The sequence below is a fragment of the Nannobrachium achirus genome, assembly GCF_963921795.1.
Source record: "Nannobrachium achirus genome assembly, chromosome: 17".
NCBI lineage: Eukaryota > Metazoa > Chordata > Actinopteri > Myctophiformes > Myctophidae > Nannobrachium > Nannobrachium achirus.
This window is the reverse complement of record NC_137824.1, coordinates 8456073-8468053: the sequence shown is the minus strand read 5'-3', so window position 1 is coordinate 8468053 and position 11981 is coordinate 8456073. Positions and strand designations below refer to the sequence as shown.

At 42.0% G+C, this 11981-nt stretch overlaps 1 protein-coding gene across 1 annotated transcript in view; it reads left to right on the top strand.

Annotated features, from left to right (window-relative positions):
• Positions 1–250: 250 nt before the first annotated feature.
• Positions 251–11981, top strand: part of LOC308302143 (phospholipid-transporting ATPase ABCA1-like) — a 103357-nt gene continuing 91626 nt past the window's right edge. Inside the window, exons 1-3 of the mRNA XM_080746358.1 lie at positions 251–384; positions 5375–5502; positions 8728–8821. Coding sequence (XP_080602484.1) covers positions 5434–5502; positions 8728–8821 — 163 coding nt within the window. The 5' untranslated portion in view covers positions 251–384; positions 5375–5433. The remainder of the gene's footprint in view (positions 385–5374; positions 5503–8727; positions 8822–11981) is intronic.

Below are 11981 nucleotides of genomic sequence, written 5' to 3'. Positions count from 1 at the left end.
TTCCAAAATAAGTGGTATTTACAATAGAAAGGTATGGGGCTAAAGTGGGTGCAACAGCGACACCTAGTGGACGGCAGAATTCTTCGGGTCACCGATGTGGCCGTAACAGCGTTGACGCCATTGACCGACAGTAACCTCCTCCTGTAGCGTGTGTGTGTGTGTGTGTGTGTGAGCGGAAACATTCTGCTACAGCTACTTTATAACAAACTGAGGTTGAGAGGAACGGAAGATTCTGTTCTGTCTGAGGTTGACTGTAGCGGAGCACAAAAAACTAACTGTCTGTAGCCTACAATAAAACCACAGAAAGTGTGTGGAACAACCTGGGGAACAATAGCAGTTTGATGACATGAGAAGGTGCATCTGTTTCTTCACACCACACAGAAGGTATGTCTGCAACTTTTTTTGATTTTCACCGTTTGGTTGTTTTTTGTTTGTTTCAATTTTTTTACGACGCGGACAAAGATTGGCTGTGTCTGTGATATGAGATGGTTTATTGTGTGTCATTTAAGTTAAATATTGACCAACACAACGATCTGTAAACTTTTATTTGCTGCGCGACAATTAAGACTTTTAATTACACTTATCAAAAAATTGACAGCAATACATTTCAGGTGTAGCCTACCCACACACACCACTGTCGGGTTTAATTTGATTTCATTTTGGCGATATATGCGTCGTCTAAAAACACTTGCAGTGCACTTCTGTCTAATATAGGCTATATAATATAAAAATACACCACAAAGACACATATATAACAATATTCTGGTTTTATACGGTTGAGGAAAAAAAACAAACAGATAATGTGGTTGAAATGGAAAAGAATGAGCACAAGCTGTAGAGAATCAATGTGATTTCATTTTATTAGTGTCTGTTTATTCTCGGAGTGATTTTCAGAACGTCAGTGGACACTGAGGTTTAATGATGCACAGATGATGCAGATGTTTCACCTTGTAATGGTGGCTGGCCAGCTGTGTGTGTGTGTGTGTGTGTGTGTGTGTGTGTGTGTGTGGGTGTGGGTGTGTGGGTGTGGGGGGGGGGGGGTTTTAAACATTTAAGCTATTTTCAGCAGTGCTGTCGTTTGGTAGACAACAGCACTGGTTCTCAAACTGTCAAAACCCCTAAATTGACCCGTTATTAGCCCGCGGACCCCCATCTGAAAAGAGATACCAGGGACCCCTGATTTTTAACCATTTTAATTTCAAGAAATGCATTAGGCTACAGACCGTCGGACCCCCATTTAATGCTTATTCTATCTCTGAGACCCCGATTGTTATTGTAAACTCAATATTAACTTCACTCACAGAGTCTATACAAATGGAACCAAATGGGACAATTTTTGGTTCCATTCGTACACTCTTGAGTTAAGGGTCCATTTGGTTCGTAAATATCATTTAGCTGGGGACCACCTAGAACTCCCTCAAGGAACCCTGGGGGTCCCCGGACCCCACTTTGAGAACCAGTGGTCTACAGGTCTACCAGTAGATCACCACAGCTGTGCAGGTATCTAGCCTACATGCCCTTGACAAATATATAATTAAAATATTTATAAACAAAACCCCTCTTTTTAGCGTCTGTCACTTGTATTAAAGTGACTTTATTGATTGACATCAAGAAGGGCCTGTCAGCCACAGTATCTCTACAGTCATGTCATAAACATGGATCTGTCCCATTTCCCATATTCCCTCCTGATTGGCTACCATTGCCTTCTAAAGTCTGTGTGTGTGACGTGACGGTCGCTTATCTCCTGTTTGGGGAGTCTTACCAACCTGCCTGAATGATTTCTACTTGCATCTGAATTCATTATTACCACCAGCCTAGCCGCAAATTGCAACACTAGATTTTTTTATAATCGGATGAATCTAGGGTTGCAATACCTCCCATAGGCAGCCAATGCATCAAAACGTTGTTTTGCTATCTGATTGTATTAAACGACGTCAAACTCACCAATATTGCGGCTCTATGGAAAGCTTGGAGTCAAGAAATCCGAGCAGACATGGTTTATTTTCTAAGTGTTGAACTTCGGAAGCGCTTGTCTTCTATAACGCCATGTCCCGCTGCCTCCTGCATAATGTGACATTTAGAACCAGGTGGTCACAGGACCGTTGAGGGATTTTCCACGAGCGCTTCCAAACTCCAGGACTTAGAAAAAATTATCACCTGAACCAAATTTCTTGGATAGAAAGTAACTCATAACATGTCTACTGTGGATTTTTCTGGAAAAAAAAACACTTTGCAAGAGCTTTCCATAGAGCCGCAATATTGGTGAGTTTGACGTCGTTTAATACAATCAGATAGCAAAATAACGTTTTGATGCATTGGCTGCCTATGGGAGGTATTGCAACCCTAGATTCATCCGATTATAAAAAAATCTAGTGTTGCAATTTGCGGCTACCACCAGCCTATGTATGCTGACCTGGGGGGTGTGGCATACTTTACATTGATTAACCCCCCCCCTGATTTAATCATGGATTGTTTGTGTGTGTGTGTGTGTGTGTGTGTGTGTGTGTGTGTGTGTGTGTGTGTGTGTGTGTGTGTGTGTGTGTGTGTGTGTGTGTGTGTGTGTGTGTGTGTGTGTGTGTGTGTGTGTGTGTGTGTGTGTGTGTGTGTGTGGCGTTTAGGTATCACAGTGTAAGCATTTAGCAGATAGACGGTGTTATCCAGATTCCACAGTGATTTGCAAAATGTGCGATGACGAGTCAGGAACTGAGGTGAGGTAATGAGCAAAGGGCACAAGTTCTATTAGTCAGCCAACAACAACCTGGGTAAATAAACCGTTAGCTAAATAAGAGAAAACAATCAAATGCATGCACTGCTGTGTCAAAAACAATGCAGCGACATTAAAAAAAAACAGTAAAAAGCTCTCAGTTCCTGCAAGTGTTCTGTGTGCGTGTGCACACACAGACACAGAAACATTTTCTCATGGCAATAAAGCCCCTTTGAGCTGTACAGGGTAGAGCACTGCACAATGGATTGAAGTTTGAAAATGTGTAGTCTAAAATCGGCACACACACACACACACACACACACACAGACCCATGTGAGGGAGATAGAGCGTGACCGACGGTATTGGAGTGACTGACAGACGGACATGAGGTGGAGGTTTTCACATTAACTGCGACCTAACGGTTGCAACAATCCTTTGGGGATTTTATCATTTATTTGTTTGCTTATTTTATCAGTGCTAGAGCCTAATTGCTTTTTTTTTACACGTCACCAAATCTAATCTAATCAATAAATCACATGTTTTACTCTCTCTCCGCTGCTATCTCCCCCTCCGTAAACATACTGTAGGTATAGAGCAGGGGTGGCCAACATCTCTTTCCAGGGGGCCATACTGACTTTGATAAAGTGAGTGAAGGGCCACACGTTGGACAATTGAAACCTGAAACACAGTGCTGAATGAAGTTAAAACTGCTTGAATTTGATAGACACGACAGACAATCAGTATTGCCTATTTTGTGTTGTTTCTTTAAGGCTTATGAATTCTTTTATAATTATGGATCCATGGCAGACTGTTTCACTGTTACATTATAAACATTTAACATTTGAGTACATACGGATGGAATATGGAATGCAGTACTACTTTAAATGGTACATATAGGTCTACGTATTAATTACTAATAATGAATTGGAGTTGCGTTGAATTGATTTCCTTAAAAGATCATAATGCTGCCTTTTAACATGTAGATTGTATGGGGGTAATTGTGTTTTTCTTGAGGATTCGAGGGCCGTATTGAGATGGTCGAAGGGCCGGGTCCGTCCCCCCGGCCGTATGTTGCCCATGTGTGGTACAGAGGGTATGCGCGTGACATCATCATCATACCCAGAAGTTATGCAGGAACGCCTACTGAGTGGCAAAAACTACTTTCTGGCCTTGACAGCCCATACATCCAAACAGAAAAGTCCTATCTGATTGCATTAAACTACGTTCAACTCACTCTGCCACTCGATTTGCCACTCACTAGTCACTATATGCATGCGCAGACACATCTCTCTCTGTATTAAAACAAAACAAAAATATTCTCTTTTATGGGCACAGAATATTTTCAAATGTCTGTCTGTCTGTCTGTCTGTCTGTCTGCATTGCGTGTATCAAAACAGCAACCCGGTATTGCCAGTGGAAGCTTGTGATTGGCTGAACCGGAGGTAGGGAGCGCTCCGTTGTGTTCTCCTGGACTGCGCGGAGGTGACAAAATTCAGGGGGATGAAGATTTATTACTCTGTCCATAATGGCAGATGGCACATAAGCCGGTAACGGCGCTGAGTCGGCTCATGCGACCGTCGCAGACTCGCAACGCTCGACTATGCGATGTTTCATAACATATATAATCATAAACATTCTATATTTACATCAAGGTCAAGTATTATACTTAATAATTGGGACTAATTAAGAACCATTATCATAGTTATAATAGGCCTACATTTACAGTAGTTTAGGCATTTTGGTTAGAACAATTTGTCCTTGTTTGTTATTTGACTATTTTTACTTTAATTATAATTAAAGACACTTCATAGTGAATTAGTGATTATAATAAATAGCCTATGTCATGATTGCTAGATCAGATTGTGTTTATAATATAATGCCGGCGTGCCTCCGTCATCTCCACCGAAAACAAGCGCTCCCCCCTTGTTCCATTGTCGAAACCGGGGTGCTGTTTTGATTCACGCGTCTGCATTCAGCAGCCTCATACATATCAATTTGGGGGTCCTTGACATTAAAGTGTTGTAGAGGGGAGGAGCTGGTGGTGGGGGGGGCAACACACAAAGCCACACGTTTCCCCTCCCCTCTCCTCTCCTCCCAGTTGAGTTCAGAGCAGCAGGACAGGTCATCTCGTCTTTAGTTCAGACTCTCGGAGGAACAGAAGCTGCTGGTTCCAGTTTGAGTTCCAGTTGGGATTGATTGAAGACTTTATTGTCAGTTTGCATAGGAAAAGGTACAGTTTTCATGACGGTACATTTCACTGGTACAAGGTCAACTAAAAAGGATACGCTCAGGAAAAGCACATGGCTTATTTATATTGAGATCTTTTATTTTTAACTCGTATTACAAAACAGCTTCTCAGTGGAGAGGAGAGGAGCTGAGAGTCAGTCAGTTCCAGATAGCAGCAGCGCACTGAGCGAGCAGTGAGTCAGTCATTGCAGCAACGCAGCGCAGAGCGCACTGAACGCGCAGCACAACACAGGTGTCAGCGCGCCCTTTAACCCCTTGCTGTACCTTTGAGCTGTGCTGCTGTGCTGGAGGCTGGGAGCCGAGGAGCACTGTGCTTTCTGACTGAGCTGACACCTCAGTCTGTTCTGGTGTAGCACTGAGGAGCACCTTCTGCTTCACTGCAGTCTGACTGAGCTGACAGCCTCCTGCCGTCTTCTGTTTCAGTTGAGGACCAGCGCTACGGGCGGACGGACAGACGGACAGAGGGTCCTGGACACTAGACCATGTCGACTGTCTCCACTCAGCTCCGTCTGCTGCTGTGGAAGAACTTCACCTACAGACGGAGACAGACGGTGAGAGCTTTTATCACTTCTAGGCATTTATACCGTGGTTCAGGCCATTTATACTGTGGTTCAGGCGTCATCGCCACGCTGGCTTGTGGTGGATCCATTTTTTGCCACGGACATACAAAATGAGAAGACAATAATATAACCAGAAACACAAAGAGATGGCCCTGAACGACCATTACAGGAATGCAACACTGAGAGTGAACAAATGGACCCTTATAGGTTCATTTGGTTGCATTCAGTGTTATGGTTGTGGCCTGAAAAGGTTGAGAATCACTGCTCTAGATAAACATCCCTGTCTGCCCTCTAAATAAACCATCGTTAACTAAGCACGCGGACATAATTGATCATATCCTCTCAAACTGCGCTGGGCAGCTACACTTAACTATTCCCTCCTCCCTTAGACACTAAGATTGAACAAATATCACCAATACTAATCCTGTTTACAATGACAAGGACGTGCTAATTGTGGCTCCCTTTGTTTTCAGGCAGACATTTCAGAGAAACATGGAAAAGCTTTAGAGACGCAGAGAGCTCTAGTTTTCCGTTAACTGCAGCTTTTTAAGCTGCTATGGCAGATGTGGTGATCAGCAGCAGCGATGGAAAAAGTACTCACGTTTATTTCTCACTTAAGTAAAATGATCAATACTGCAGTGCAGTAGAGGTTCTCTGTTACAAGTCAAAAGTCAGAAATTCTAAATGTACTCGGGTAAAAGTACCAAAGTATTGGTATCAAAATGTACTTAAAGTACCAAAAGTAGAAACTACTTGTTATGCAGAATGTCCTGTTTCAAAAGTTTGCACATGTGTGAAATGTGTAAAATAGCAGATCTACAAGCTCACAATGTGTTGCATCGCGACACATTGTGAGCTGGTAGATTGGCCGAAATGTACATAGGCCTAGGGCTAAATTAACTAATCAAAATCTACAAAGTAACTAAAGTTTACAAATAATTGTTGTGGAGTAAAAGTACAATATCTGCCTCTGAGATGTAGTGGAGAATAAAAGTATTGGAAATTGGAAATATGCAATAAAATACACCTCAAAATTGTAATTAAGTACAGAACATGAGTAAAAGTTACTTTACACCACTGGTGGTAATCAGACATAGTAAGACAACCACACGTGTTCCAAATCAAATACAGATGTTCTGTTTACTAGAATTAGAGTTTTTTCTCCATCAACCAGAATCCTGGTGCTTGTTGTTGTTTGTTCTGAACCTGGTCTTTTAGTGCAGTGGTTCTCAACCTGTGGGTCGGTAACCCCCGGGGGGGTCCCTGAATTATTTTGGGAGGTCCCCAGACGATGAGCTTAATATGAAAGATTGTTTTCTCACTCAACAGTAAACAAACCAACATAACGTTTAAGTGTATAGAGGGTATCTGCACATTTCTAAAGTGGCAATTTAATGACTTTTTAATACCTCTAAAATGACAAATCAAACACTGGCCAAATTGTCAAATATTAGAGGCAGAAATTGTGAAAATAGCCGATCTACATTCTCTAGCCGAGAAAATAGCTGATCTACGTGCTCACAACGCCTCACAACGATCTACATGCTCACAACGATCTACATGCTGAGCCTGTAGATCTGCTATTTTCACAATAGAACCGTGTTATACAAGATGCAATGCCTCAACTTTTAGTGCTCGTCAGGATAGGGGGGTCCCAACCCAGTTCAAATATGATTATTTTGGGGGTCGCGGCCTGAAAAGGTGTAGAACCACTGTCTTGTTGTAGGAACGTGTTGTTGTTTGTTGTGAACCCTGGTTCTTTAGTGTAGGAACGTGTTGTTGTTTGTTCTGATACCTGGTCCTTTAGTGTAGGAATCTGCTGATGAAGCAGAAGATGCTACAGTATATTGATTCCATCTCCTCTTCCCTTCCATCTATTATGAATGAGTTCCTAATAATAATGTTTAAAAACAGATGAGTGATGTTAGGAGGAGGATGTGCTGCAGACCTTTCTCTACCAGGAAGCTGAGAGTTGGCTTTAAAAGAGAAAAGCTTCCGAGACTGTTGGCCTTCAGTAATATTGAGAGTTGTGTGTTGTTTTACTATACCTGTGCGGACAAAACATGTCCACAAGTATACCGTAGAATTGGGAGTGTAAAATGAAACCAAATTTGGTTTCATTTTACACTCTCAAGAGTTACATTATTGTTAATCTGCAGTTCCCAGAAGATCTTTTTTTGCCACTATAGGGCGGCGAAAATAACTTCGCTTGTAGATCTACTTTTTTTAGGCTTGCAGTAAAAATGCCCACCCAAAAAAGGTACAAAATTGCATTGATGAAGTCTCTGTTCTAAAAGTGTTCCTCACAACTATCGTAATATAAACGTGTGTGTGTGTGTGTGCGTGCGCGCGTGCGTGCGTGTGTATGTATGTGTGTGTGTGGTGGGGGATGGTAAAGTAGGTCTTAATGGTTCCCACTCTGATCTCATGCACCTTTAAGTGCAGACCGTCCTTCACACAGTGGCTCTGTCTGTCTTTAAGTGCAGACCTAAAAGATATATATCAAATATAAATATATTTATATTTTAGGTTTTTACCTATGTTTACAACTGCTCTGTATTGTTGATTCTTCTTTGCTTTGTTTTGTCTCTGTACAACACGGCAGTCCTTTTTTTCTTTTCATACTTCTCTGCAACTTGTAACCTTAACTGCTGTGCTGCCTCTGGAATATTAAAGGTATCTATCTAGTGCAGGGGTCTTCAACAGGGGGTCTGGGATCCCCAGGGGGTCCTCAGAGTTACTACAGGGGGTCCTGCCAAATCTTTGAGTGATAGAAACTTTTTCACCCTTTTTTTATATATGAACCACTTGAACCCTAGTGTCCATATTCTGAGAACTTTAGCCAAAAATAGCAGATCTACAAGCTCACAACACCTTGTGCTGCGAGGCGTTGTGAGCTTGTAGATCAGCTATTTTTGGCAAAGAGCTTTGGTGTAGAGGGGAAAAACAGCAGACTAAGCACAAAGTGAAAGGTCAAGTTTATTAAGTATTGACGGTTCAAGTGGTTAAATATCTGAAAACACAAATTGACGTGAATCCAAAATACACTGATGATTGTGCTGTCAAACAATGAAACTATATTGTGGAATCTATGAACTGGTTGTGGGGGTCCCTGCTTCATCTCTCTCTCAACTAAGGGGTCCTTGGCCTGAAAATGTTGAAGACCCCTGATCTAGAGCGTCCCTCTCACAGTGTCTCTGTCTCTGTGTCTTTCAGCTCCAGCTGCTGATAGAGATCATCTGGCCTCTCTTCATCTTCTTCATCCTCATCGCTGTGAGGACCAACTACCCTCCCTATGAGCAACATGAATGTAAGTAACGCACGCACACAGTTTACCTGACGACGTAGCCATTTAGGCCAGTCAATCTAAGCAAAAAAAGGGCCTGACCCAAAAGAAATTGCAATAGTAATGGTTCAGGGTTTTTTATGATCCTAAGGGTCATAAAAACATATTAAAAGTGGATCAAGGTGAATTCAGGGGGTTCAAGTTTGGGTCCATTCACTTACTATACAGGTAAAAAAGACCCCCCCGAAACATCTTCTTTAAGTAGCATGTGAGGGGTCTAACTAGGGTTTTTTCATGATTCTGAATCCATTGCAAGCATTTGTTTTGCACGAAAAACATTCCTCGGGCTAAAAACGGACACAACAAAACTATGGTTTAGTGATGAGTGATCACTTTTCTGGGGTCAGCTCTGTTTTGTGGTGTCCGTTTTTAACCCGACGAATGTTTTTTGTGCAAAACAAATGCTTGCAATGGATTCAGGATCATGAAAGACCCCTAGTTAGACCCTTCACATGCTACTTAAAGCAGATTTTTGGGGGGCTCTTTTTTTCCTGTATAGTAATGGACCCAAACTTGAACCCCCTGAATTCACCTTGATCCACTAAATATATAATTCACAACTTTTACTATGTTATTTGGATGACCCTAAGGATCATTAAAAACCTTGAACCAGTACTATTGCAATTTCTTTTGGGTCAAACCTTAGATTGACTAGCCTAATTCAGTTGGTTTCTCTCCGTTGTTGAGGCTCAAAGCATACTGTTTCCTCAAGTCCAGGCAGGCGGAGAACTTTTTAGTACCGTACTCTATTTCAGGGGTTCTCAATTTGTGGGTCAAATGAGTCCCCCCCCCCCCACCCCCCCACCAAATGACAGTTGAGTGACAATTTTAGGAATTGTAAAACCTTTTTTAATACCTGTTAAAAAAAAAGGACAGAAAAGAAAAGGACCATTACTGCATCTAAAGTAACCAACAAACTATAGGCTACTATAAAAACTGGTCAAAGGCACGACATTTTCAGACGCCGGCGTCCGCGGTCAAATGCATTATACTTTTGAGGGTCCTTGACATGAAAAAAGCTTGAGAACCACTGACTTGGCTGCCTAATACGCTAGCCTCCTAACTAGGGACGTATTAATGGCACGTGGAGAGACCGCTCAGAAATGCACGTGTTGAGATTCCTAATCGTTATGGTTTATGGTCAGCGATATCTGTGATGCTGAACCCTGGAACCTGATAGGACAGTAGTTTGACACCGAGTTCGTGACAAGTTGGCCAAGGCAGGCAGTGCTTTCTCTGAGGGCATCTTATGTCAGCTTGAGTGGAACAATAATTGAGTACCTGAGACGATTATCAGTCTAAGTCCATATTTAATTTCTTTGAATATAAGATATTTTTTGATTTACCAGACTATAAACCACAAACGAGTCATTTTTAATCTGTTAAATTGTTAATGCACTCCCCCCTCATTTTGTTGAATTGTCTGTTTTAATGTTATCTGCTCCCTTTGTCTGCTGAATATTGCTTGTACGGACTTATACTGTTGTTCCACAAGCTGTTGGAGATATACTGTTTTTCCACTTTCCATAAGTATTATGTCTTATAATTCATAATTATATATACATATATGAGTTACGTAAAAAAAATCGAATTCAACAAAATGAGGGGGGAGTGCATTAAGAATTTAACAGATTAAAAACTTCTAGTTTGTGGTTTACAGTCTGGTAAATCAAAAAAATATCTATACTCAAAATGGTAAAATATGGACTTAGACAGTTTTTCGTCTCAAAGGCCTCAAAGTCTCTTCCAGAGTGGACTGTTGTTGCATTGACCCTGCAATTTCAAGCGATGTAAATGTTTCTTAATGACCTTGGACTAATTCCATGCCAATGCCCTCCGCAACATTGTCTTTACACCTGTTCTCCTCTCTTCCTCTTGATTTATCAGTGGTTTTATTGGTCTTATTGGACTGTTTAGCGCTCATGGTTGTTTTATTGCCGGGTGTAATCTGTCATTTATCAAGGCTGTGTTTGTGAAGAGTGGTTGAAGGGTCAGTGAAGCCCAGGGCAGATTGATAATCTGTGGGATTACGTCACCGGGCGGTTCCCAAGCACTGGGTCAGGGCCCGTTTGTGGGTCGCAGACGGACCAAGGCTCAGGAAGGAGACTGAGTCAATGACCGAAACGTTGCTCTGTATTGATGAAACCAGGGGTCTTAAACGTTTTCAGGCCAAGGACCCCTTAGTTCAGAGAGAGAGAGATGAAGCAGGGAACCCCACAACCTGTTCATAGAATCCATATAGTTTGTGTTTTCAGATACAAATTTAACCACTTGATTCATCAATACATAACTTAAAGGAGCTATAGTCAACTTTTTCTTGAAAAACGGATGCTAAAATAAAAACAATGTTTCGAAAACATTTTATAAAAAACTAAGCTTCATATGTGTTTCTATTCAAAAATGACCACAAAAAGCGTAAAATAATGATAAAATAATCATTTTGGCCATTGTCGGACCGACACTTTGTTTACATTCTAGTAGGATGTAAACAAAGACTATAGCTCCTTTAAATGTCTTTCCACTACAGTGGCTGTGAGTCACAGCCACTGTAGTTGTTCTCCAGTTTGTCCCTATATTGTCTCTTAGCGTCTTTGATCGCTTTTCTCAGATCATATCTGGATTTTTTGTAGCGTTCCTCATCCCCAGATTGAAAGGCGACGCGGCGCTCTCTCAACTTCAGACGAGTATCATTGTTCATCCAGGGCTTCTCGTTGGGATAAGAACGAATGGTATGCGCTGAAGTTTTGGATATGTTATCTGTGGACCAGCACTGTACAGACCTCACCGTGGGCTGCTCGCGCTTTACTCTCTGCTTGTAGGCTGGTAGTAGGAGCTCAGATCGGTGGTGGGACTTCCCAAAGTGAGGGCGCTGGATCGCTCTGTAGGCACTCTTGATAGTGGAGTAACAGTGATCGAGCGTCTTGTTTTCTCTTGTTGGGCACTTAACGTGTTGGTAGCAGGGACATGCTGGCCATTGGGAAAAGCGGGACAACTCCCGAACGTTCGGTTCATTCCCGGCCGGTCCAGGCCGGCCATTAGAAAAAAATAAAAAATAAAATGTCGTCCTTTGTTCCATTTTGGGGGCTGGGCGGCCAACAAAGTAAATCGTCACTGTCGGGCAGAA